The sequence below is a fragment of the Daphnia pulicaria genome, chromosome 1 (genome assembly GCF_021234035.1).
Source record: "Daphnia pulicaria isolate SC F1-1A chromosome 1, SC_F0-13Bv2, whole genome shotgun sequence".
NCBI classification, from domain to species: domain Eukaryota; kingdom Metazoa; phylum Arthropoda; class Branchiopoda; order Diplostraca; family Daphniidae; genus Daphnia; species Daphnia pulicaria.
The window spans coordinates 9,176,136-9,199,362 of record NC_060913.1 but is presented as its reverse complement, the minus strand read 5'-3'; the positions used below and the strand labels follow the sequence as shown (position 1 = coordinate 9,199,362).

Sequence of the window (23,227 nt, the reverse complement as noted above, 5' to 3'; positions counted from 1 at the left end):
GGCGTGGCAGCCAATGGGTTAACTTAAGTGTATGTATGTATGTATGTATGTATTTGATTGTAAAATGTGGTGGAATTGTGGGTGGAGGTGGGACAATAAAGCAATTCCTTTTAAAGTTTTTTGTTTGCTGTGTCTTAGTCTTATAACTTATAATAAAATCATGTTTCGCACTTGACTTGTATATTTCTTACAACTTTGAAGTTTTACAAAAGTTATTGGCAGAAGTGGCTAATCATCTCCAAACTCTTTACATTAACTTCTATGTGGAACCAAACACACAATCTCCAACTCCTGTGGCACAGCAATTTCAGGAGAACACCAGCACAGCTACATCAGATCTTTTTCTTCAATCCTGTATCAGCATCTCAGCACATCTCTCAACTGGAAACAGGCTGCAAAACCACTGCACATTGAACAGCACAGGCATAGTTTAAGTATCACCAAGTCCTATGGGGAAAAAGGAATGCAAAAGAAATCGTGTAAAACAAATGACATCAGACATTTTCCAAGATTCCATTGGCAAATGAATTTTAAATGAAGATTAAATCATTAAATGCCATGAAAAGAAACTTCTGTACATCTAATTCTTTAGTGTTAGAAAACGTTGGTAATACAGTGGAAATTTTTGTTTTACTTAGATCAGAAGAAAATTGTTAACTCAAAGGAAGCTGATCTCTATCTGATATCTTTCACGGAAACTATAATTTGGAAGCAAGAAATAGCACCACTTGTTGTTGTCTACATCAGATCAGAGTTCACTTGTCAGTTGAATTTCACAAAAAAAAGACTTCCCAAATTACAACCAATAAATTCAATCAACTTACCATTTCAAAAAGTCTTCCTGCGATGACACTTCAGGATAACACCAGCTGGATAAACTGCATGCAGCAGCTGCAGCTCAACTTGACTCAATCACACCTTTCACCAGCTGGCTCCAACAAAATCACTGTAATGATGCCGGCCATGGAGCTCAGACTTTGTTGAGCTCTCACATTCTGCAACAGTTAGGCAACGGGATCTCCAACCTGAGCACCAACTAATAAAATTTATAGCATCATTGCAGGGAAATTGATCAACAAAATTACTCTACTACCTCTGTAGTGTTTCTGCGTGAGATGAGACGTCCATCCGAACAGGTACAGCTAACAACCGATGACATTTCGGCAAAATGGAAAGCAGTTCCAGTCCACGTGATCGATTATTTGGCCAAGCGGAAATTATATGCCAGATTGCCTGTAAATTCACACAGCAACGTCTAGGATGATTAATTACATTTGAGAAATCCAAACTAGAATTTACCATTCAATTTCAATGCTGAAAATGTAGATCGACACCGCAATTCCGTAACGAATTTGGAATACCTTTTCACTTGGCGTTTTGGAACAAAATGGTGATTCTATCATAAAGCACTTTTTGCTATTTGGTAGGCCTCGCAGACAGCAGCTACTGTCACCTAGCGGTAGAAATATGGATCTCTTCTGGGCGGGAGAATGCCGTGATTCAAACTTGAATTGTATAGTCTCGTTGATTGTTTCCAAAATCAATTGAAAGCAACTCTGATACTAAATGATTTAATTAAAAAAATGCGTTCAAGCTCATACTTCTTGTTTCTAGCAATAAAAAGAGAGAATGTGAAAACCAATCATGTTATAACATCTTTGCCTTGTATTACATAAGTCCACTGTTCATATTTATTTTTATTCTTTTTTTGTTTTTGTTCTCCCTCAAAGGGATTGAGATTTCCCGATCAAACAGTTTTTTTTTTTCAATTTGACACTGACGAGGTGACGACAATGTTATTATACAAACAACATGTATAATGCCAACAACTTTTGTTTTTTCCTTTTTTTTTCTGCTGGGCTGGGTGGGTGGGGTCTACATGCACACAAATACTCACTACGCGCACACGGTCAAATATTTTTTTTATAATTTTTCTTTTCATTTCTTGTGTGTGTGATGGACTGTGGGGCGTCGCAAAAAGGCAGGAGATGTTTTTCTTTTTTCTTAGTTGACGGGAAAGGAAACACGAAATCAAACAGAATCGAAACACGAAAAAGAAAGAAACGGCACGGTTCTTTATCGTCGTCGAATGGGGTTGCAAAAGCCAAAGAGTGGGAGGAGTCAAATGTGTGTACAGAAACATTGGATTTCGCTACTTGAAATCATAAATAAGAAATTTTCTTGTTTTTCATTTCTTTTCTTTCTCGTCTGAGGGGGGAAGCTACACAAGTACACAGTCAATCTACTCTGCCCCAATAGTCAAATTCTCTCTCAAATAATAATCAGATTTAAAAGAATAAAGGAAAATGCATTTGATTGTGTGCAAACCGGAGGGTAATAAAAGGGGCCGATTGGAATATCGATTGTATAAACATCATCTGCTAAAACACGACTGTCGTTTTTGAAAAACCCTAATTTTTAGAAATCATCACTACACACCTGATATCAGCCTGTGATATAAATTGCCCCGCCCCCTGATCCATTGGGCCAAAGGGCGGGTGTCGTTACATAACTGGACATTGATTCACTACTCTCTGACAGATTAGCCCATTTTCTTTTTTGTTAAGTCAAACATCTCTTCGTCTTTTGACAGTCGAAAATTAAGAAGTTCCATCGCTGGACATTTTTAAAGAAGCGTAGCACTCCTGACACACCCGCACCGGCCGGCGGATCCTCAATTGCATAATTTCAGACTCGTAGCGACTGCAACTGTGTAAACCCAAAAATAAAATTTTAAAAATGAATTTCTATTTCAATCCGCAAATTTCCATTTCATTTGAAATTGAATTTACCGGGAGCAGAAGACGTGTCCGCAGTTGCGGCAGTGATGTCGGCGCTCAGTCAACGAGAATTTCACGCGACACTTGGTGCACGTTTCGACCGTGTCGTCGCGGAGCCAATGGTCGGCCACCGAGCGGCCCGTCACGTCGGTCACGCTCCACGAATGGATGCGGGCGTCGCCCACCAATACAGTTCGATTGTCCCTTTTTTTTAAAGAAACAAACAAAATTAGGAAATTTCTTTGAAATGATTTTGTTTTAATTTTAAAATGTTTTACTTGGAAATGGCCAGAGATGTCAAGGACGCAGGTTCGCTGTGTGTTGTCTTGGCGATCGTAGGCCGTCAATCAACTTCAATTTCGTCCGGAAAATCAATTGCCTCTGCCACTTGAAACCTGCAACCGGAAGATGGAGAAACAGATGGAGAAAACCCGCTGGCCAGCGGGTCGCCGTTGATGGACCACAGGTGGAGCCAAGGGCCGCCGAATGGAAGCCGGAAGCCAAAGACGGCAGCAGAGGCAGGATCTGCATGGCAGCCTGTCCGGCTAGAGGCAAAGCCATTTCCAGTCCGCTGATGCGACTGCCGGCCCCGCCCACCTTCTTGCTGGAGGGTGTGGCTTCTTGAAGAGCTGCTTGGGCGTCTGGCCGAAATTGTTGATGAATCCGATGACGGCGTTCTTCTTGAGCGGATCTTCGATGCTGTCAATGTCCACGTTGCCCTGGTAGAAGAGCGGGTGGAAGAGGTTGACGGACTCGACGATGGCCGTCCCTTGCCGAACTTGTAGCCAAAGATTAGGTCGATCCATTCGTGATGCAGGTACTGAGAGACGTAGTCGCTCTCTAGGGCGGCCCGGATGAACTCGCGCGGGTCGTTCTTGGCCCAGGGCGGCAGGACGACGTCGTCCAGGGCCACGCCGCTCTGCTTGCAGCCCAGGTCGAACCGGTTGGCGTTGACCAAAAAGTCGGGCAGGTAAAAGAATTCGGGGATCAGCTCCTTGACGTCGGCCATGTTGAGCTGGGCAGCCGACCACCAGGCTTCCCTGATCGAGTGGACAGCCGGTCGGCCAAGTCAAAGTGTCCACCCTGCAGCTGGAGGAACTGCTGGGTGAAGGGCTCCAGCCGGACCAGGTAGGAGCAGACGATCATGGCCGACGAGTAGTGGGTGCCGTAGTGGCAAGGGACCGTCTCGTTGTGCGGGTCGTCCCACTCCTTGTAGCGCTTGCGGAACTGCTGCAGCCGGTCTGATGTCTGGGCTCCCATCGGCTTGGACAGGTCGCGGAAGGTGGACGGCTGCCAGAGGTCCAGCTCGGGCGAATCGTAATCGGCCAGGACCCAGGGGAACACCGGGTACTGCATCACATCGTTGTAGGAGCGGCCGGCCAGCGTGTTGAGGTGCATCAGATACTGGAAGTTGGACAGCTCACCCCTCAACCAACGCTGGGTCACGGACTGGCTGGCCGAGTATGGCCAGTGGGCAGCCGGAATGCTGGATCCGATCAATTCACTTTCTCGTCGATATCGGCCATCGTCGATGGTTCACCCGCTGGACGTCTCGTTTGATGGGCCGCAACAACTGCGGCAGCTACTAAGTCGACAGAATCGTCTTGGCCGCCACCAACTCGTCACTCTCAACCAGCGTATGATGGGCTTCCGGCTTCTGGACCCGATCCACCTGATCCTCCTGCCAGGGATGAACGGTCGCATGCTGTACGTCTAGAAAATAAGATGCCCATATTAAAATCAAAGGCCAATAAAGTCAAATAAGCAAAAGTAAACTGTTACCACATCCATTCGAAAACCCACCAGTATTGTTCATTGGATTAATGAAAAGAAATTTGACGTTGGCCATCTTCAAAGCAGATACCCTGTAAAAAAAAATATGGCCAAATCTCATTATTTAGTCATCACTCATCTGCATGATATTCAAGAAAAACACTAAAACACTGACTGGGATCTGGCAAAACTTCCAAGAACCATTCAAATTCAAAACATATACAATACAATCAATCGTAGATCAGACATGACCACCAAGTTTTGTTGACCTCTCTGGAAGAAAATAATTGCTTCAATGAAAAAACTGTACCAGAATCTAAATTATTCAAACATTACCTGGACGACAGATCAACAGTTTGCCTCTTTGAGATTTCGAGATATGTAAATAGACAAGTCACACTGTCGCTTTGTGTCACAGCCATTTTTTTTTCGTATTGCTTGAGGCTGTATGAAGATACCGTAGAAGAATGCATGCCATATTTATTTGATTTTTAGATAAATTTTTATTTATTTGCCTGTTTTCTATGATTTAAAAGGATTCAATTAAAAACAATATTTAAGTTAAATCTCTACTACTTTTTAAATCTAAATGAAAAAAAGAATTAACTGCAACCAGCTGCAACGCACCGTGATAACAGCAGACGAAAATAAAGAGTGACTTGCAGTTGCAGATTTGCTGATTTCTCAGTGTCATCCCCGGATCCATGGGAGACGTACCTATCCTCTCATCATCATCATCATTTCTCAGTGTCAACTTTCAACAACCGGTTGTTGTTGGTCAGCAGTGCACCTCTGTCTTAATCAATAAAATAAAATCATCACGTTCGGAATAACATCCTGCGAAATGTGTGTGTTCTCTCTATACCCATGGTTCGAGTGTGTGTCACATTAGGATTATCAGTAAAACTATAAAAGACTTTTACCCAATCCTGGGGACAACTGAGTTTCCTGACTGTCGTGACTGACATCAGAATATCAGCACATACACGAGTTCCTCATCACCGGACACGAAACTAACCATTGTTTGATACGCCACTGAAGGCCGGTTATATATTGCACCAGTTCTCAAAAACTAAAACTGTGCCTTACTGCAAAGTGTCGAGACGACGGTGACGCAGCGCTGGGGGGTGTGATCTGTCTAGTGCAAAGTCGAGCCAGCAACCCCAAAAAAAGAAGATGATAACTCGAAACGTCGGCGCATTCAAAAACAAATTGGCGCTCAAAGTGTTGGCCTTTAAAGAACATTTTGTTGAGCTGTTAATGATGCGGAGGGGCCTTCGTTTAGGCGAATTAGTCTTGCATACATTGTTTTATCTTTCGGCAATTCTTTTGCCAATTCTTATCGTTCTTGTCGTTCTCGTTCTTGTCCCTTGGCTTAGTGGTTGGAATTACAATCAAAAGTTGAGCTACGTGCCTTTTGCTGGCACGAAACCTAAAGAGAAATTCCAAATATCGCCATCTGCGCTCTTTCGATTTCTACACGACGAAAAAACAACGGAACAACTCGACGCAAGTGAAGCTGAAATGCTGGACGTTTTAAAAGACATCGACAAAGCGTCGAAGATCACGGAGGTCGAAATCCACCAAAGCAGCATGGGCTCAGCGACAGATACAACCAAAGCATTTCACGTTTTCAACGTCTTCAGAACGACAAGTGAATCAGACGGAGACCACTATTGGTGGTCATTAGAAAAAAACTTGGAATACATCATCTTGCAACGATCGCGCAACAAGGACGACGTCAAGGACAAGTTGTACGGCAAACCGCGAAAGCAAGTGAAACCCGTGGTTGAAAGTTTCGTAGGAAAAGGTCCAATCCACGATTTGTTTGCAATACTTTTGACAGTAATCAGGCAACGCTACGATGTCGCGGGATCCAACTGTCAGTCCTTGGTCTCTTTCATCAGCAAACAAGTGACTGAAATAGGATACGAATACAAAAATTGGTACCTTCCTCCCGATGGTCTACGCAAGCCAAACGTCAAACGTTGGCAAGAAATTCATTTGATAAACGACATACCGGTAAATGAGTTTTCCACTTCATTCCTTCTCGTTCATTTGGAGAAGACCGATCTGGTTGATGGGATTCAAAGTGGCAAGTACGACATCAATGCCCTCCACGGGGGATTTACTTCGCTTCACGCTGCGATTCTGTTGCGTGAATACCAAATGGCCATAGATCTTTTAAACGATCCAATCAATGCCGACCCAACAATACGCGACAGCATATTCGGGATGAATGCACTTCATATGACGATTTCGAACAGATGGAGAGCAGAGATCTTCGATTTGATCCTGGCTCATAACAAATTCAAAGTTGACGATGTAGACAAAAACGGAGTAACGGCTCTCCATTGGGCCGCTTCTGTCTCCAACGCCATCGCTGTTCGAAAATTATTAGAAAAAGGAGCCAATCCCAACATTGGCGACAAATGGGGTTATTCTCCTCTTCATGTAGCAGCTTCTTTAGGAAAGAGAACAGAGATCATCGATTTAATCCTTCAAGCTCAAAAGGCCAAACAACGCCACGTTGACGACGACAAAAGTGAAAATGGAGCAACTGCACTTCATTACGCCGCCTTGGCATCCAATGAAATCATGGCCGAGCATTTGATCGACTGGGGTGCAGATGTCCATTTTCGAAGCAATAAAGGCCTCACTCCATTTCACGTGGCTGCCCTAAAGGCTAAAGATCTGAGAATTATCGACTGGATATTATGGAAAATGAAGGACGATGACTTGTACCGGTACAGAAAAGACGAAAAACTTTTCTGTTGCGCCTACAGAAACGAGAACTTACTGGGAGCGGAAATTGCTGCTCGATTGAATAGAATCAACAGTCTGAAAGAAAAACCCCAAAGTTGGGCTGACAAAATACGTAAGATATCCCGCTATGTTATCAAGGCTTTCGGCAAAGACATTTGGGAAATATATGCAATGTGTGGTAAATTTCGTTTTCCAGAATTAGGTCGCCATCGAATAAAGAGGGCAAAGAATTCACTGGAAGTTGATGAAATCCTGAAAGAAGGAAAATTCGCCATCAACAGCTGCGATGAAAATGGAGACACTCCTCTTTTAGTTGCAATAGGCGCCAACAACGTGAATGCGGTTAGACGTTTGCTGGAAATAGGAGCCGATCCCACCAAACGCAACTACGATGGCCTCACTCCCTTTCAAGTGGCAGCGACACAAAATAAGGATTTCAAAATTCTCGACTTACTTCTGGAATACGAAGATGTTGACATCAATGACGGTGGACAATCTGGATACACTCTCCTTCATTGGGCAATGGCAACATCCAACGTGACTGTCGTTGACTTCCTGTTGTCAAAAGGAGCCAATCCAAATGTTGCTGACCGAAATGGAGCCACTCCGCTTCATGTGGCGGCCTATTGTGCAGACACGACTGACGTTCTCGACCTGATCCTGGAAAAAGAACAAGTCGACATCAATAGACGTGACAAAAATGGCCAAACTGCTCTTCATTATGCAGTAAAAGGATACAGGGTGGATAATGTTGACTACTTGCTGGAAAACGGAGCCAATCCAGCCATACGCGACGAGAATGGCGACACTCCAGTTCATCTGGCAGCAGCGGCAGTCAGTCAAGACTCGGCTATTCTCGAATTACTTCTGTCATATGAAAACAAACCCAAGATTGACGAGAGGGACAACGCCGGAATGACTGCGCTCCATGTGGCATTGAAGGAGTCCAATGTTGATGCTGCCCGCTTCTTCCTGCTATCAAAGGGAGCGAACCCCGCTGATGGAAATGGACTCACTCCACTTCATTGGGCGGCCAATTTTGTCATCGACGAGCTGCACCACGTGACAATGTCAACTCCTTGGACTACAAAGGACCAAATCTGCTACATAACGCACAGCAACATATCCAGGTGCATAGTGAAGATATGTCTGATCCTTTGAAAGGCGCCATTGAGGTAATAGGAAATAAGAAATTTAAACTTGGGCGTGCAGAGCACAAGAGATTAGAATAACTATGATGTCATTTACTTTCATTTCAGATCCATCCCTGGTACTGGTATATAGATTGGAAAACCCTGCGAAGAAGCCAAATTAAAATCCCCCAGCAGCGTTGGACAGTCAGCATTCACAATAAATACTAGATAAATATGCACTAAATAACAAATGCACAACACTTTATACTAAAAATTTCATTATAGGTTAATCCATACCGTCACAGCAGTGATTCGCCAACACATCATAATTTAGCAATTAAGTTAGTTGTTGCCCCGGACAATCAATGCGTGTTTCTGTCGGTAACCTGATTAAGTCAAACAATAAGTTATGTAATCATTTTGCCAAATACTAAACTACAAAAATAAATAACAAGTGCACAGTATGAATGGGCTTTGTTTTCAATCAAATGCCATCGATATAAATCAACGCATTGCTTACTTGATAGACGCAACCGTAGCCAAGTCTCTTTCCTACTAGTGCACAGTCATGGTGTCTCTTTGGCAACTCCTGTAATAATTCCCGTTGTCGCAGTGGAAGGGGCTAGACTGAACGTTTGGGCAACACCAGTGTTGACGTTGGCCGTTGTCGTCGCAACTGGTCAGAGTTTCCATGACGCCTATAATTTTGTGCACGTGAAATAAATAAATAAAGGTTTTAAAGTAAAGGGGAACTGTCACACATAAACATACTTACCACAGCGACAGCCAGAGTGAAGAGAATAATCGGAAGCGATTTCATTTTCTATTTAAAAGATGTAGGGGTGATGAATCCAAAGCCAAAATCGTCCGTCGCATTCAATCAGAATTTATTCAATAATTATTTTTTTTTAAATAACGGAAAAGTCGGAAGGACATCTTTACCCTGCTGGATGGTGCGCGCAGAATGTCACCGATGCCTCCACCGTTACGCAGGCCTTGGTTTAGAGTAGTGACGATGCACAGGATGAGGGAATCGCAGGCTCTTTCTCGACTCTCACCACCACCACCACTGCCCTCTGCTTCTTCCATTTGGCTCATGAACGAATTAGTGGAACCGCCGGAACATCTAATATCGTCAGATGAAAAGGATCCCGGCACGACACCTGTCACTGAGTCGCCATTCACTTGGACCAAAAAGTCGTCCTTGAAGAAAATGTACCTGGCAAAAATAAAAGAATTTCAAAATGTAACATGGAATATGGACTCCACGTCCAACCGAGTCGGAAGTTCCTACTCCGCCAGGACGACATTTGATAGTATACGCTCTGTTTGCTTGAAGTTGTCGCAAGGCTGAACGGTCCCTCCTTATCTATTGCAGTCGGATGAAACTGATTTTGAAAGAGTAATCAAAAGGTGTCACATGAAAGTTTCAGACGATTCACCCAAAAAGAGAGTCGAGGTTTAGATAAAAATCTTGTAAATCAATATCAATTTGTCGTACACAATTTACGAATTTAAGGGATTTTTTTTAAACAAACCTTCTTCAACGGCGTGATTAAAAACGTTTCTTTAACAAATTTAAAACATTTAACTGTGGCTGCTTTATTGGCGTTAACAGAAAATGGTTAGTCAAAATCTGTTCTCTTTAATTCTGGAATTCCGTTTTCAATCGAAAGGCTGCACTATCTCAAATGTTTGGCTCTTTTACTTTGAAAATGAATCAAATAAACTATCTGGCGATATTTACAATACGGTAATGAATGCTCGGCTAGAACTGTAATTCGACGCAACACAGACGTGAAATTTAAAAAGCGAATAGACTGAATAATATATTTACCCATTTTCTAAAGTCGTCAATTAACTGCGTGTCCAGCACCTCTGTCAAAAGTTGCGATTCCACCTGAACGATATTGGGTGGCTGCGCTCTATTTGAATTTGTCGAAAGGCTCAATGGTCCCTTCTTGCAGTTGGATGAAACTGATTATTTCAAGGAAAATGTAAAAAGAGAAACACAGAGTCAATGTTTAGATAAAACGATAAAAAATCTATCAACATGTCTTACTTTTAGAATAAGGCTTTTGCCAAATGTTTGAGGTGGCTGCAGCTCTTAGTAACAAAGCTGTTGTCCTTTTCATTGGATTCCTGTTGGTATCTTTTGCAATACTCATCCCAATCCATGTGAAAACAGTACACTAAAATATTACAGGAATCTTAAAAAAAAAATTTGTGTGATTAAAACATTTATAACAAAGTGAGAAAATTTACTTGTGGTTGCTTTATTGCTGTTGATGAAGGATCTTCAAGTTCTCACTTCCAGGAGGTGGGAAACTACTTCAGTCCCCGATATTGTCACACAGGTACATCATCTAGTTCAATCTGTTGCAGTATCAATCACTGTCAAGAACTGGTGCAGACAAATTAACAACCATATTTACTATTGATAACCGATTTTAAATTGAGCATAAGAACAGATTGCCTGTTGTTTCCACTGTGGTCCACAAACGTGTTCTCCATCTAGCCTGTGACGAAACAAAAGAAAATAAGCAAAGGTAAATGGTTTATCTCATCAACTGAAATCAGAATTTTTCCAACTTACAAGTCGTAAGTCTAAGTCTAAGTCGTAAGTCGAAAGTAGTCGTAAGAGTCTTCAAATTATCACTACCAGGAGGTGGGAAACTATTTTAAATTCAGTCCACAATATTGTCACATAGGACAGAGTAATAAGGTACATCATCCAGTTCATTCTGTTGCAGCATTAGCGGACTTAACTAATAATACTTTAGAGTAGTAAAAATTTATTATTAGAAAGCAAAACACATTTTTGAATGCAGTATGAATGCAGGTTATGACTTGTGATCCTTTGAAGAACATTTCTAGACTTTGGGTTGGACGAGTTGAAATTATAACAAAAAGTTCTATATAAGTTCAGGGTAAAAAGTCAAAATTTATTTATTTTTTTTTTTTTTCGAACTAGACAATAACAACCTCTGACGATATTGTTTGCTCTCTAACACAATTTCGTCAGCTTTAATAGTTAAAATGAACAAGAACCGCCAATCCAACAATTCAGCATCAATCGAAACACAAGGATTCATTAATGTTTCCATTTTGCATCTTAGGATTCTTACGGTAATAAAACCTACTACTCTCGATTATCTTGATACTACATCAGATATGTCTTCATTCTGTCTGACTTCATCAATCGTTCTGTCCAGTATGTAAACTTCTGGGAGTCTTGGTGAGTAGCAGACATGACGAATGGCTGAAATCCACGTCAAAACAAATGTGAACGGTGCCGGACAACAATCATTAACTTGGAGACTAAAGGGTTGCCCATACCGACACTTGGTAGCAAAATGTTCACAATTGTGTTCTAGCAATTATAAACTATCAAACAATTTGCCCTGAGAAATTTCCGAGCCCTTTCAACAATCACGCCAGGTGGGAATGGCCGCAATCCTTTTTGGCTAGCAGCCTCTTCCAGGTTGTTGACTCGACACCCGTGTTTGTCACACAGATTTCTGATGGTCTTCTCCACGATTCGAGTTGAGAGACACTGACACCAGATATCAATCCACGGAGAATCAACGCCTACGGTGAATCTGCGAGACGAACGACAAGATGGCAATATAATAACGGTGAAAGGTCCTCTAAAAGCAGATATTCCACTTTCGAGTTTTATTTTGTTTTACCTGTCTCCATTTCGTTGGGCAATGGCTAGACGATCGGCTTCAGAATGAACAGTGCAGACGGCAAAGTGAAAATAGGTAAAACATTTTCAACCGACAATGCTGAAATGCAATGAGATCACCCGCGGTGTCCATGATTTCGTCAGGAGGATAACACAGGACCATAATGAAATGCTGGAAAAAAAATGTCAGAGAAAAATGTCAATTAAATATTTATAAGTTAATACATGTTCAAGACGTACGACCGCGAACTGGGCTGGAAATGGCAATCAAATGAATTGGTCATCGTCTTTTCGTCAACTTTTCAACGTCATGACAAGACAATGTGGGTTACTACATATACCTGTTGGTACTGATGATCAGGAGGAACGGAAGAATGAGGAAGGGGTTCTGCAACGTTCATTATGAGACCCTACAATTCTTAATAGGATCCGTAGGAGTGAAATCGAAGCGGCTGTTAGGCTTTCTTATTAGATTGGAGTCATCATGATTGACACACGGCGGAATGCTGCAAGGACAACTCTGTTCAAGCTCTGCACTTAGCCCCATCGTAAAAGCCCTATTTGGTTTGAAATATAATTCGTCGTCCAAGATTTTATCTCAAGTGAAACGACAAGAGACAAGCGTGCCCTTCCTTTATTTCTAAAAAAGGGCAATTCTCGCAGATACGTAGTCGAAAAAATAGCCTCAGGTCAAGCGTCTTATTGTCGTGCAACGCAACCAGACGAGCCAAAGTTGTCACCACCGTCTCCGTTACTAAAGGAGGGAAACAGGTGTGTTAGTTGGTGCAATTTCACATCAAACGGTCGATTTCTACACAAAGTTCCAGACAAAATAAGCATTTCTTTTTCAAATATACGATCTTTTTCGCTACTTGAAACGACTCCGTTCACTCCCTGCTCTTAGCCAAGTAATAAAAGCTATTTGAGTGTTTTCAGATTTAATGGTCAACCGTGTTTATATCTCATCGGGACGGCCGGTCCTCCATTCCGTGGAGGAAAAACCGTTCCGGACAGTTGGTTCTATAAAAAGCTCCAGGTAACATCTACGTCTCGTTTTCATTTGGCCCAGACGAGCCAAAGACGCTATCACTCCCTTGTTGCTAGAGAACGGAAACAGGTATCACTACGCAGTGCAAGTTCAGACAAACGGTCAGTTTTTCATCACGCTCCAGACAAAACGCATCTGGCCCAATAAATTCATATTCATTTCTCTTCATAATGTACAGTATTTCGCTACTTGACATGTTTGTGTGCAATTCAAACGAGCAAAACATTTTCTTAATATCTTGTACATCCGAAAATCCAAAGAACAGCAGTCAAGAAATATCTGAACTTGATCTATTTCGATATTTACTCGGAGAAGATAGTCATTCGTGCATCAGAGAAATTCTGACAGAAATCGACCTCGAATCCAAGATTGTTCAAGTGGAAACGCATCGTCAAAGGGGTACGAATATTAATCAAATCGACTCAACTAAACCTTGCGTAGACATTTTCGTGGTCTTCAAAACTGCTAGTGAAAAAGACGGAGAATCCGAATTCTGGTGGTCACTAGAAAAGACCGCGAGACACGCAGTCATTCTGCAACGATCCCGCCACAAAGATGAAGTCAAGAATAAATTCAAAGGGGAAACGCGCGAAGGAACTCAACTCATTGCCGAAAAATTGAAAGGCAAAGGTTGTCTGAGAGAACTGCTAACATTATTGTGGATTCACATGATTGTAGATGCCAAATACCAATGGAACTTGTCTCGCTGCGAGTCGATCATGCCGCTAGTCGTGATAAAAATCACGAAAATCGGTTACGAATACGAGACAGATTTCACCTATTCCGCTCTGCCCACTGAAGAGAGAAACCCCGACTTGTCAGACATAATCAATTTCCTTTTAAATGTTTCCAATTGGCATCCGCTTGTCGTTGCAACTTATCTGGGAGACGCTGAATTACTCGACAGAGTCCAGCAAGACGGACAGTACAACATCAACGGCCTCTACAACAACTTCACTCTGCTCAACCTGGCCATTCTCTTTTCAAAAACTGAAATGGTGCAACATCTCCTGGGGAAAATGAAAGTCGACCCCACTAGATGCGACGAAAAGGGAAGGAACGCACTTCACATGGCGGCAAAATTCAACAGAGAAAAGAAAATAATAGAATTATTATTAGACAAAATTCCCATTGACCAATGCGACGCAACAGGAACGACAGCCCTCCACCACGCAATCATGACATCCAACACCGATATCGTTAAATGTCTGTTGGATAACGGCGCTGATCCCACAAAGATGGACCGGATTGGCCGTTCGCCACTTTGTGTGGCGGCATCCTACGCCAGTGACACCAAGATCGTCGATTTCTTACTTCAGAAAGAGGAAAGAGTTGGCATTAACGATTGCGACAAATTTGGCGTTACCGCCCTCCATCATGCCGCCATGGCGTCCAACGTCACAACCGCTCGTCAACTTTTTGAAAGAGGAGCAGACGTTAATTGCCCTGACAAATTTGGTCGCACTCCACTTCATCTGGCTGCCTTCTTTGCCAAGGACATCAACATCGTCAATGTTTTACTAAACGACAAGCCAGTCGCCGTTCTGTCTTCATTCAAAAAAATCCTAATAATGCTACTAATACTACTGGTGCTATTAATGCTACTTATCTATTACCTAGACCTGCCAAAACTTTACCCATTTGGAATAGATTCCTACCTTACAAAAGACTTTAATCTTTCTTAACACTTTTCTTTTTTTCCCCAATTTAAACATTTTTTTTTTTTAACTTACGGATTTGAGTTGCGGAACTCCTTGAGCATACGACTCCAGACAAAAGATTATTGACCAACTGCTCGACAATCGTCAAAGTCGACGACCGGTACATTAACCAACAGCGACAACTGCGCTTCATATTGTGGCCATAAATTCAAACGTCTCATTGGCCGTCTATCGCATAGAAAAAAAAAGAGCAAGTCTTTCGGAAACGATTCAATTCGGATTTGAATCAATGGACAAAATCAAGAGCATTATAATCTCGTTAATGCTCCATCGGACACACGTTTGAGAGAAAACGGCACGGAGGAATATCAAAAAGGAGGACGACATCTCGTAGTAGAGTTTAGCAATATATACGATATGGTTTTGCTTGTTAGTTTCATTTAATGTTGTAATATCAATTGGGGGAAAAAATCAATACATTCATATCCTATTTGTTCATTAGTAACATTTCGCCGAGAGTCCTTAACTGCACAATATTAAAAAGAAAGACTGATCTCCCAAACACACCGAGATATCACGGCGAGTTTGAAATCAAAAGGGCAGTTCAATCAAATGCAGACAAGGTGTGCATATGCTGCTGATTATTTCAATTCATTATCTCTAGAACGGAAAGATGAGCAAGAATAAACAAATGCTGTCGGTCAAATAACTTGATGCTACTAAACGATTAAATGCACAGAGAGTAAGCAGCAGACAAAGGCCCAACGTTTGATAATTTAAAGACAAAGCTGAACGATTGAATTGAACATAAATTCAAAACCCTCATCACCTTATCTTTTATTCCCTATTTTGAATTTTGTTTTTGCTACGATTGAATTAATGAAAGATTCCCTCATTTTCAAAGCGAATTATTTCGAATTGGATATTTTGTTTTACAAACGGGGAAACGAGCAATTTGTGGACCATTAGTAAGATGTCAACGTCCAGATTAGACCTCCTAACCAATCTTAAACATAATAAACGTCCGTTCAGCCATGGAACAAAGAGGAACATTACCCGTCTCAACCATTGAACGAAAAAAGAAAAACAGCCATACAATTAAACTAAGGAAGTGGCTCTCACCTCAAATAAAACATGACGAACTTTTTTTTTTTTTAAATAATACGGTAAATAAATTTTCTTCCTACCTCAGAGTTGGTGTATCTCACGCCCAAGTCCTGTCAAAGTCCGTCCAGAAAAATAAGATGAGAAAACTGGACAGGCAGTGCTCTGTGTGAGTCAGCTGAGTGGGTCGACTCCTGTTCCCAAGAAACCTAAATAAACAAAATAGACGACGTGAAATGAAACATTTTAATACAGCTTATCAAATTCACCAGATATGGGTTCAAAAACAAACAATTAATCTGAGACTGTGCTCAGAATCGGTCAAGGTGTAGGTGAATAAGAACGAGGACACACCACGCCCTGCCGCAGTCCCCCTGTTACGTGAATCGCAGAAGGGAGGGCCATCTTTTGTCTCGATGCTTGTACGTCACTCTTCCCTCTCTTTCGTTCAAGCTTTTCTAAAGATGCAAGATGAACAATACGGCGAATGAAAATTAACAACAAAAGTTAGACCCCCAACCCCTTGAAATACGTAGTTCCTATTTGAATAGGTTCCAATTGTTTTCCTATTTCAAGCGTAACTATGTTGACACCGACAAAAAGTTGTGTAAAAGCAGTCGGAATGGAGAAAAGTTCAAGCTCAACACAAATCAGAAGCGAGATTAATGGATGCGCGGTGCGATTGTTTAAACTTTCGTACGTGCAGACCCAACGTCGCCCAAAAGCGGTTTGGCACAAAACCTAAAATTGTAGAGTTGAACGATTGAATTGAACACAAAGCGAATCGTCATAATCAAGATTCCCTCCTTAACAAAGCAAAACATTTCAAATTCATTTTTGAACAAATTTCTTTTGATTGAAACGAGGAAACGAGCTCTTTTGTGGACCCATTGGTAAGATGTCAACATCCAGTGCAGACCTCCCAACAAATCGGAAACATTAAAAGCGTCCATTCAGCCACGGGGTCAAATAGGAACATTACGCGTCATTCTACGAGTTTCTCAGTCACTGAGAATAAAACAGCATGGGAATAAACGCAATGAAACTAAGGAAGTGGCTATCACTTCAAATAAAACATGACAAACTCTTTTTTGATAATACGTTAAACAAATTGTTTTCCTACCTGAGAGTCGGTGTGTCTCACGCCGAAGACCTGTCAATTCCGTGTGCAACCTACGTCCAGATGATGAGATGATACCAAAGAGATGAGCAAACTGGACTGGCTATGCTCAAAGTCAGCTGGATGAGTCAACTTCATATCCCATAAAACCTGCAAACAAAATATACGAGAAATGAGACCTTTGTCGCAAACCAAAGCCGAGTGAATGGTATGGTTACGCTCCATGGTTAGGCCTACCTTGCACTCGAATTTCGTAGGTCGACGAAGGATCCAACAGAGTCGATAATCAGCACGTCTTATAAGCCAAGGCGTCATAGGAAGAGATCTGAAAATAGTAAAATAAAGATAAGTAAAATATCAGACGATACGAACTATTCAGTATAATGTTGCAATCTTCACACGAGAAATTTTAACGGCTGGAAAGTTTCTCTTCTTCCCATTCTTACATCGCAAAAGTAAAAGGTTCCATTAAAAAATCTAGACACAACACATTTGCCAAACCAATTAAACTATACAGAGCATCTTATAAGAAGGGAAACAGGGAAATCTTCTGAAAAGGTACCGCGGTATACGACGACGATACGACTACAGCGGATCGCAGTCTTTCTATTCTCAGTCTGTGATAAAACCACGGAACAAAACTATCCCGGCAAGTCACATCAAAAACCAATAAGACGATTTCGAACAGCCGCACCTCAAGTGGCGAATTAAAACCTACTGTAGTTTGTTGTCCCCCACTCCACTGTGAAAATGTTTAATTGTTTAGAGCAATAAAAAGATTTCAAAGCAAACGTTGGATTCATGCCACATTACACTAACAACAACGACGACAAGAACTTGAGGTCAGAATTTTCTATTTTGCATCTTAGGATTCAAACAACTAAAGAGACTACGCTTTTTCAATTTGATCAGGATTGGTCTCAAGTCTGAGTGACTATTTCAATAGCGTCATTATTCGCATACACCTGTCCGCGTCTTGAGCAACACAACTCGCGAAAAAAGTCTGAACACAACTTAAAAAGACGATAAACACAACGTGGCGGACAACAATGACGGACTTGGAGACTAAAGGCTTCCTCATATCGACACTTGGTAGCAAAATGTTCACAGTTTTGGGTGAGCACATTGTAATCAACAAGTTGTTGTGTCAGAAATTCCCGAGCCCTTTTAACAATAACGTCAGGTCCTAATAGCCGCAATCCTCTTTCTTCAGCAGCCTCGTCCAGGTTGTTGACTCGACACCCGTGTTCCTTACACAGGGTTCTGATGGTCTTCTCTACAATTTGAGTTTTTAAGTAACATCGCTGCGAAATAGGCCTATCAACGCCTACAGTGAATCTGCGAGAATGACAAGTCGGTAATTAAATAAAAAAGTGAAAAGTCCTCTGAAAGCAAAAATAATCCACTTTTGTTGGGTTTTACCTGTCTCCATTTCGATCGACGGCTTGACGATCGGCCACAGAACTGACAGTGCAGACAGCAAAGTGAAAATAGGTATATAATTTGATCCAACGGAAAATGAGGAAAATGCGACGCTCAAATGCAACGAGATCACCCTCGGTGGCAATGATTTCGTCAGGTGGGAAACACAGGACCATGATGAAAGGCTGAAAAAAAAAATCAGATAGAAATGTATTACACATTTATCACGTGGCCACGAAAGCTGTACTGGAAAGTGCAGTGAAAATGTGTTGATTTTCGTCACCCTTCAGCGTCATGACAAGAAAATGTGGGTTACTACATATAGCTGTTACCTTTTTTTTTCTGTTTTTATTTTTTTTTGTTTCCGCCCACGCAAATAAATGCGACTTATCTCGAGAAAAGAGAGAAGGAAAATGAAGATCTTGCAACTCGGCAACGTCTATTAGGAGCTCCATACAATCCTTAATTTGAACTGTAGGAGTAAATTCAAAGTCAGCGGTTACGTTTTCTTAGATTGGTGTCATGCTGCTGTTGCCATGACTAGTCAGCACACGACCGAGTGCTTTAAAGGCGCCTCCGTTGAGTCCCTGCACTCAGTCTCGTAATAAAAGCTATTTGGGTGTTTCAGAGTTAATGGTCAAAGTAGGTTTATCTTAACCGGACGGTCGGCGATCGCTTAGTGTCTTTACTATGCTATAAAAAAAAATAGGCAAACTGTTCCAGGAAGTTGGTTCTATAAATACAAAAAGTTTCGGGTAACATTTACGTCCCGTTTACAGTGGCCCAGCTGATGAATCAGCCCAGCTCAGATTCCCTTGACTTGTTGCTATAGAACGGAAACGGGTAGTCGGTATCACACTACGCAGTACAATTTCAGAACAAACGGGCGGGTTTTCAACGCGCTCCAGACAAAACGCATCTTGCCCCAAGATTCTTTTTTCTTCATAATGTACAGTATTTCGCTACTTGACATGTTTGTGTGCAATTCAAACGAGCAAAAAAATTTTTTAATATCTTGTACAACCGAAAATCCAAAGAACAGCAGTCAAGAAATATCTGAACTTGATCTATTTCGATATTTACTCGGAGAAGATAGTCATTCGTGCATCAGAGAAATGTTTCGTGAGAAATTGGTACCAATTTGGACAGAAATCGACCTCGAATCCAAGATTGTTCAAGTGGAAACGTATCGTCAAAATGGTACGCATTTTAATCAAATCGACTCAACTGAACCTTCAAGCATTTTCGTGGTCTTCAAAACTGAGAGTGAAAATGACGGAGAATCCGAATTCTGGTGGTCATTAGAAAAGACCGCGAAGCACGCAGTCGTCCTGCAACGTTCCCGAGACAAAAATGAAGTCAAGAATAAATTTAAAGGGGAAAAGCACGAAGGAACTCAACTTATTGCCGAAAATTTGGAAGGCAAAGGTTGTATGAGAGAACTTTTAACATTATTGTGGATTCACATGATTGTAGATGTTAAATACCAACGGAACTTGTCTCGCTGCGAGTCGATCATCCCTTTAATCATGAAAAAAATCACGAAAATACGTTACGAATACAAGGAAGATTTCACTTATTCCGCTCTGTCAGCTGAAGAAAGAAACGCCGACTTGTCAGAAATTATCAATCTCCTATTGAATGTTTCCAACTGGCATCCGCTTGTCGTTGCAACTTATTTGGGAGACGCTGAATTATTCGACAGATTAAAGCAAAACGGAAAGTACAACATCAACGGCGTCTACAACAATTTCACTCTGCTCAACCTGGCCATTCTCTTTGATAAAACTGAAATGGTGCAACATCTCCTAGAAAGATTGAAAGCCGATCCCACTAAATGCGACGAAAAAGGAAGGAACGCACTTCACATGGCGGCAAAATTCAACAGAGAAAATAAAATAATAGAATTATTATTAAACAAAATTCCCATTGACCAATGCGACGCAACAGGAACGACAGCCCTCCACCACGCAATTATGGCATCCAACACCGAAATCGTTGAATATCTGTTGGATAACGGCGCAGATCCAAAAAAGATGGACCGGATTGGCCGTTCGCCACTTTGTGTGGCGGCATCCTACACCACGAACACCAAGATCGTCGATTTCTTACTTCAGAAAGAGGAAAGAGTTGGCATTAACGATTGCGACAAATTTGGCGTGACTGCCCTCCATCATGCCGCCAGGGTGTCAAACAGCAAAATGGCAAGTCACCTGTTGGCGAGGGGCGCCAACATCAACTGCCGTGACAAGGAAGGTCTGACTCCACTTCACGTGGCTGCATTCTTTGCAAAGGACATGGAATTGATCGACTTGTTTCTCAACGATAAAAAGGTTAATTTACGTGATCGCGACGAATTTGGGCAAAATTTTATCGCCTACGCAGACAAAAACACGTACGGATTGCGTCAAGAAATTATCGATCGCGTCAAAGAAAAAGACGACCGAGTAATCAAAGAATACAACGTACTGAAATTAACCAAGTCTGAAATACATATCCCCTTCCGGCACAGTTTGATTTGGGATCTACACGATGCCTTTAGTAATGCCGGCAAATGGCATGATTTCATTCAGCCCTTTGCAGCTGTCATCGCTTCAGTAGTGACTAAAAGGAAATGGAAACTGTTCTACGTCCCTTTTGCCGACCTCAAACCCGGAAAGGGCAGCAAAATATCCGAATCTGCGTTGGTTCGGTATATTGCCGACAGAAGAAATATTGCCAAGTCTGTTGAAATATCTAATGCAACGAAACTCGAGACCTGTGACAACATTTTCGACGACCTCGATCCCTGTTCTCAAATCACGCAAATCCAAATTTACGAAGTGAGCAACCATTCGGTGCTGAATTTAACGAGAAATCGTTGCATCGTCGTTTTCAAGACGACTAGCAAAAAGGACGGAGAACACTGGTGGTCCTTGGATAGGAAAGCGGATTACATCGTCCTGCAACGATCCCGCTCCTTGGACGCAGTCATCAACAACTCTAAAGGCAAAGCGCGAAAGGATCTCAAATTCAGCATTGAAAACTTGATAGAAAAAGGTTCGATCAAGAAACTTTTAACAATCCTTTGGATCCATCAAGTCATGGAAGAATTAAACCTAAACAAAAGTTCAAACAGTCAATCCTTCGTCAATTTCGTTAGAAAACCAAGCAATGAAATAGAATACGAGAGTAATTTAGCTCATCAAAGTGACGGGAACCCCGTAACGTTGGATTTAATCAGCACTCTTGCATCAGGCATATGCAAATGGCATCCGTTATATCTTCCCATTCATTTAGGAAATACCAATCTGTATGATAGAATCAGCGAAATGACAAAATTTAATCATTTCAATGACGAAATCAGCATGCTAAACTTGGCGATTACATTTCGTAATAAAACGGGAATGGTTCGACACATTTTAGAAAAACACAATGCCGATCCCACGATTCGCGATGTGTCAAGGAGGAACGCACTTGAAACGGCCGCCATACACACAGATGACACGGAGTTATTAGATTTACTCTTAAAACACGAAAACGTGAAGATCGACGGATGCGACGAATGTGGGAGAACTGCCCTTCATTTCGCCACCCCTTCATCAAATGTCGTTGCTGCCAGACATTTGATCAAAAGGGGAGCAACACCAAACCTGACAGACAGCGACGGCCATTCTCCCCTTCATTTGGCAGCGGAAATTTCAAACACGGAGATGATCAATTTACTTTTGGAAGCTCAAAAACAAAGTCAAGGCGACGATGGGATCGAAAGTTTAGATAACTGCGTTGGAATAACTGCTCTCCATTGTGCCGCCATCGCATCGAATGAATTTCCATTAAAACACTTGATCAAAAGGTGGGCAGACCCCAACAGAAAAGAAAAATTTGGTCGCACGCCATTTCATTTCGCAGAATACTACGCCAACGATATCAACATCGTCGATGTTTTACTGAACGGCAAGCTATTCGACGTTAGTGCAGCAAGAATGGATAGCGATGGCACCGAAAGAAAAACACAATTAGATGACCCACATTGTACAACACTAAAACCCAGGGGATCGCTAAACAAATTCAGTGCAGATTCAGTTACATCGTTCGAAGATTTTTTCTTTTATTTTCTGTATTCCTCTCCTTTCTCCAAAACGTCTTCATTAACACACATCCTACTGATACTACTACCACTGGTCTCCCTAAGGCTATTATGCTACTTTCTAGTCGTATTGAGTAGTATTAAATATCCCTACGATTTCCACTAACACCTTTTCTTTCCCCCATATATTTTTTTGTAGTCGGATTTGAGTTGCAGACTCCTTGAAAACACAACTCCCGACAAGTGAGCGACCAGCACATGAAAGAACAGCAGCATCAATTGCGCTTCATTTCGTCGCGCCTACATTCAAACGCCTCAATGGCCGTCTATCGGATGTACAGAAGGGTGCAACAGAAAACGTCAAAGTTTCTTGGAAACGATTCATGCCGGAATGGAATCGTTTCGATAATCAAGGACAGAGTGTTATCGATGACGCATCAAAGCGCAACAAAAATGGACCGAGAGAACGGAGCTCGCATAAACAAGAGGAAAACAACAACTCGTGTGTTTTAAAATTGGGATCACGGCGACGAGCGTGCCACAACAACGTGGTTGACAATCGAGACCATCAGCCTTGCAGTATACCTGTTCCGTCACCTGATCCAAATGGGAGCCGATCCCAGCATCGCTGACAAGAAAGGATTCTAATACCACCTTCAT

General features: G+C 41.9%; 2 protein-coding genes and 3 long non-coding RNA genes across 6 annotated transcripts; 2 read left to right on the top strand and 3 right to left on the bottom strand.

Moving 5' to 3' along the window:
- Positions 1-163: 163 nt before the first annotated feature.
- On the bottom strand, positions 164-1,412 carry LOC124350080. Of its 2 annotated transcripts, none has more exons than XR_006920381.1 (4): positions 1,300-1,412; positions 1,094-1,233; positions 825-1,036; positions 164-447 (listed from the first exon to the last, which is right to left on the bottom strand). It is a non-coding gene; the product is annotated as an uncharacterized LOC124350080 (long non-coding RNA). The 2 variants fall into 2 exon arrangements; XR_006920378.1 differs by having other exon boundaries at positions 825-1,025; positions 1,300-1,411.
- Positions 1,413-1,699: 287 nt separating this feature from the next.
- On the bottom strand, positions 1,700-4,792 carry LOC124350280. Its single transcript, XR_006920653.1, has 4 exons — positions 4,563-4,792; positions 3,059-4,493; positions 2,793-2,984; positions 1,700-2,709 (listed from the first exon to the last, which is right to left on the bottom strand). It is a non-coding gene; the product is annotated as an uncharacterized LOC124350280 (long non-coding RNA).
- A 4,923-nt stretch (positions 4,793-9,715) lies between these two features.
- Positions 9,716-10,643, bottom strand: LOC124351057. Its single transcript, XR_006921345.1, has 3 exons — positions 10,515-10,643; positions 10,329-10,429; positions 9,716-9,840 (listed from the first exon to the last, which is right to left on the bottom strand). It is a non-coding gene; the product is annotated as an uncharacterized LOC124351057 (long non-coding RNA).
- Positions 10,644-13,361: 2,718 nt separating this feature from the next.
- Positions 13,362-14,876, top strand: LOC124334464. The gene has a single exon (XM_046789057.1). It carries the CDS (start codon positions 13,362-13,364, stop codon positions 14,874-14,876), a length of 1,515 nt encoding a protein of 504 aa, XP_046645013.1.
- A 4,737-nt stretch (positions 14,877-19,613) lies between these two features.
- Positions 19,614-22,733, top strand: LOC124334307. Its single transcript, XM_046789045.1, has one exon. It carries the CDS (start codon positions 19,614-19,616, stop codon positions 22,731-22,733), a length of 3,120 nt encoding a protein of 1,039 aa, XP_046645001.1.
- Positions 22,734-23,227: the final 494 nt, after the last annotated feature.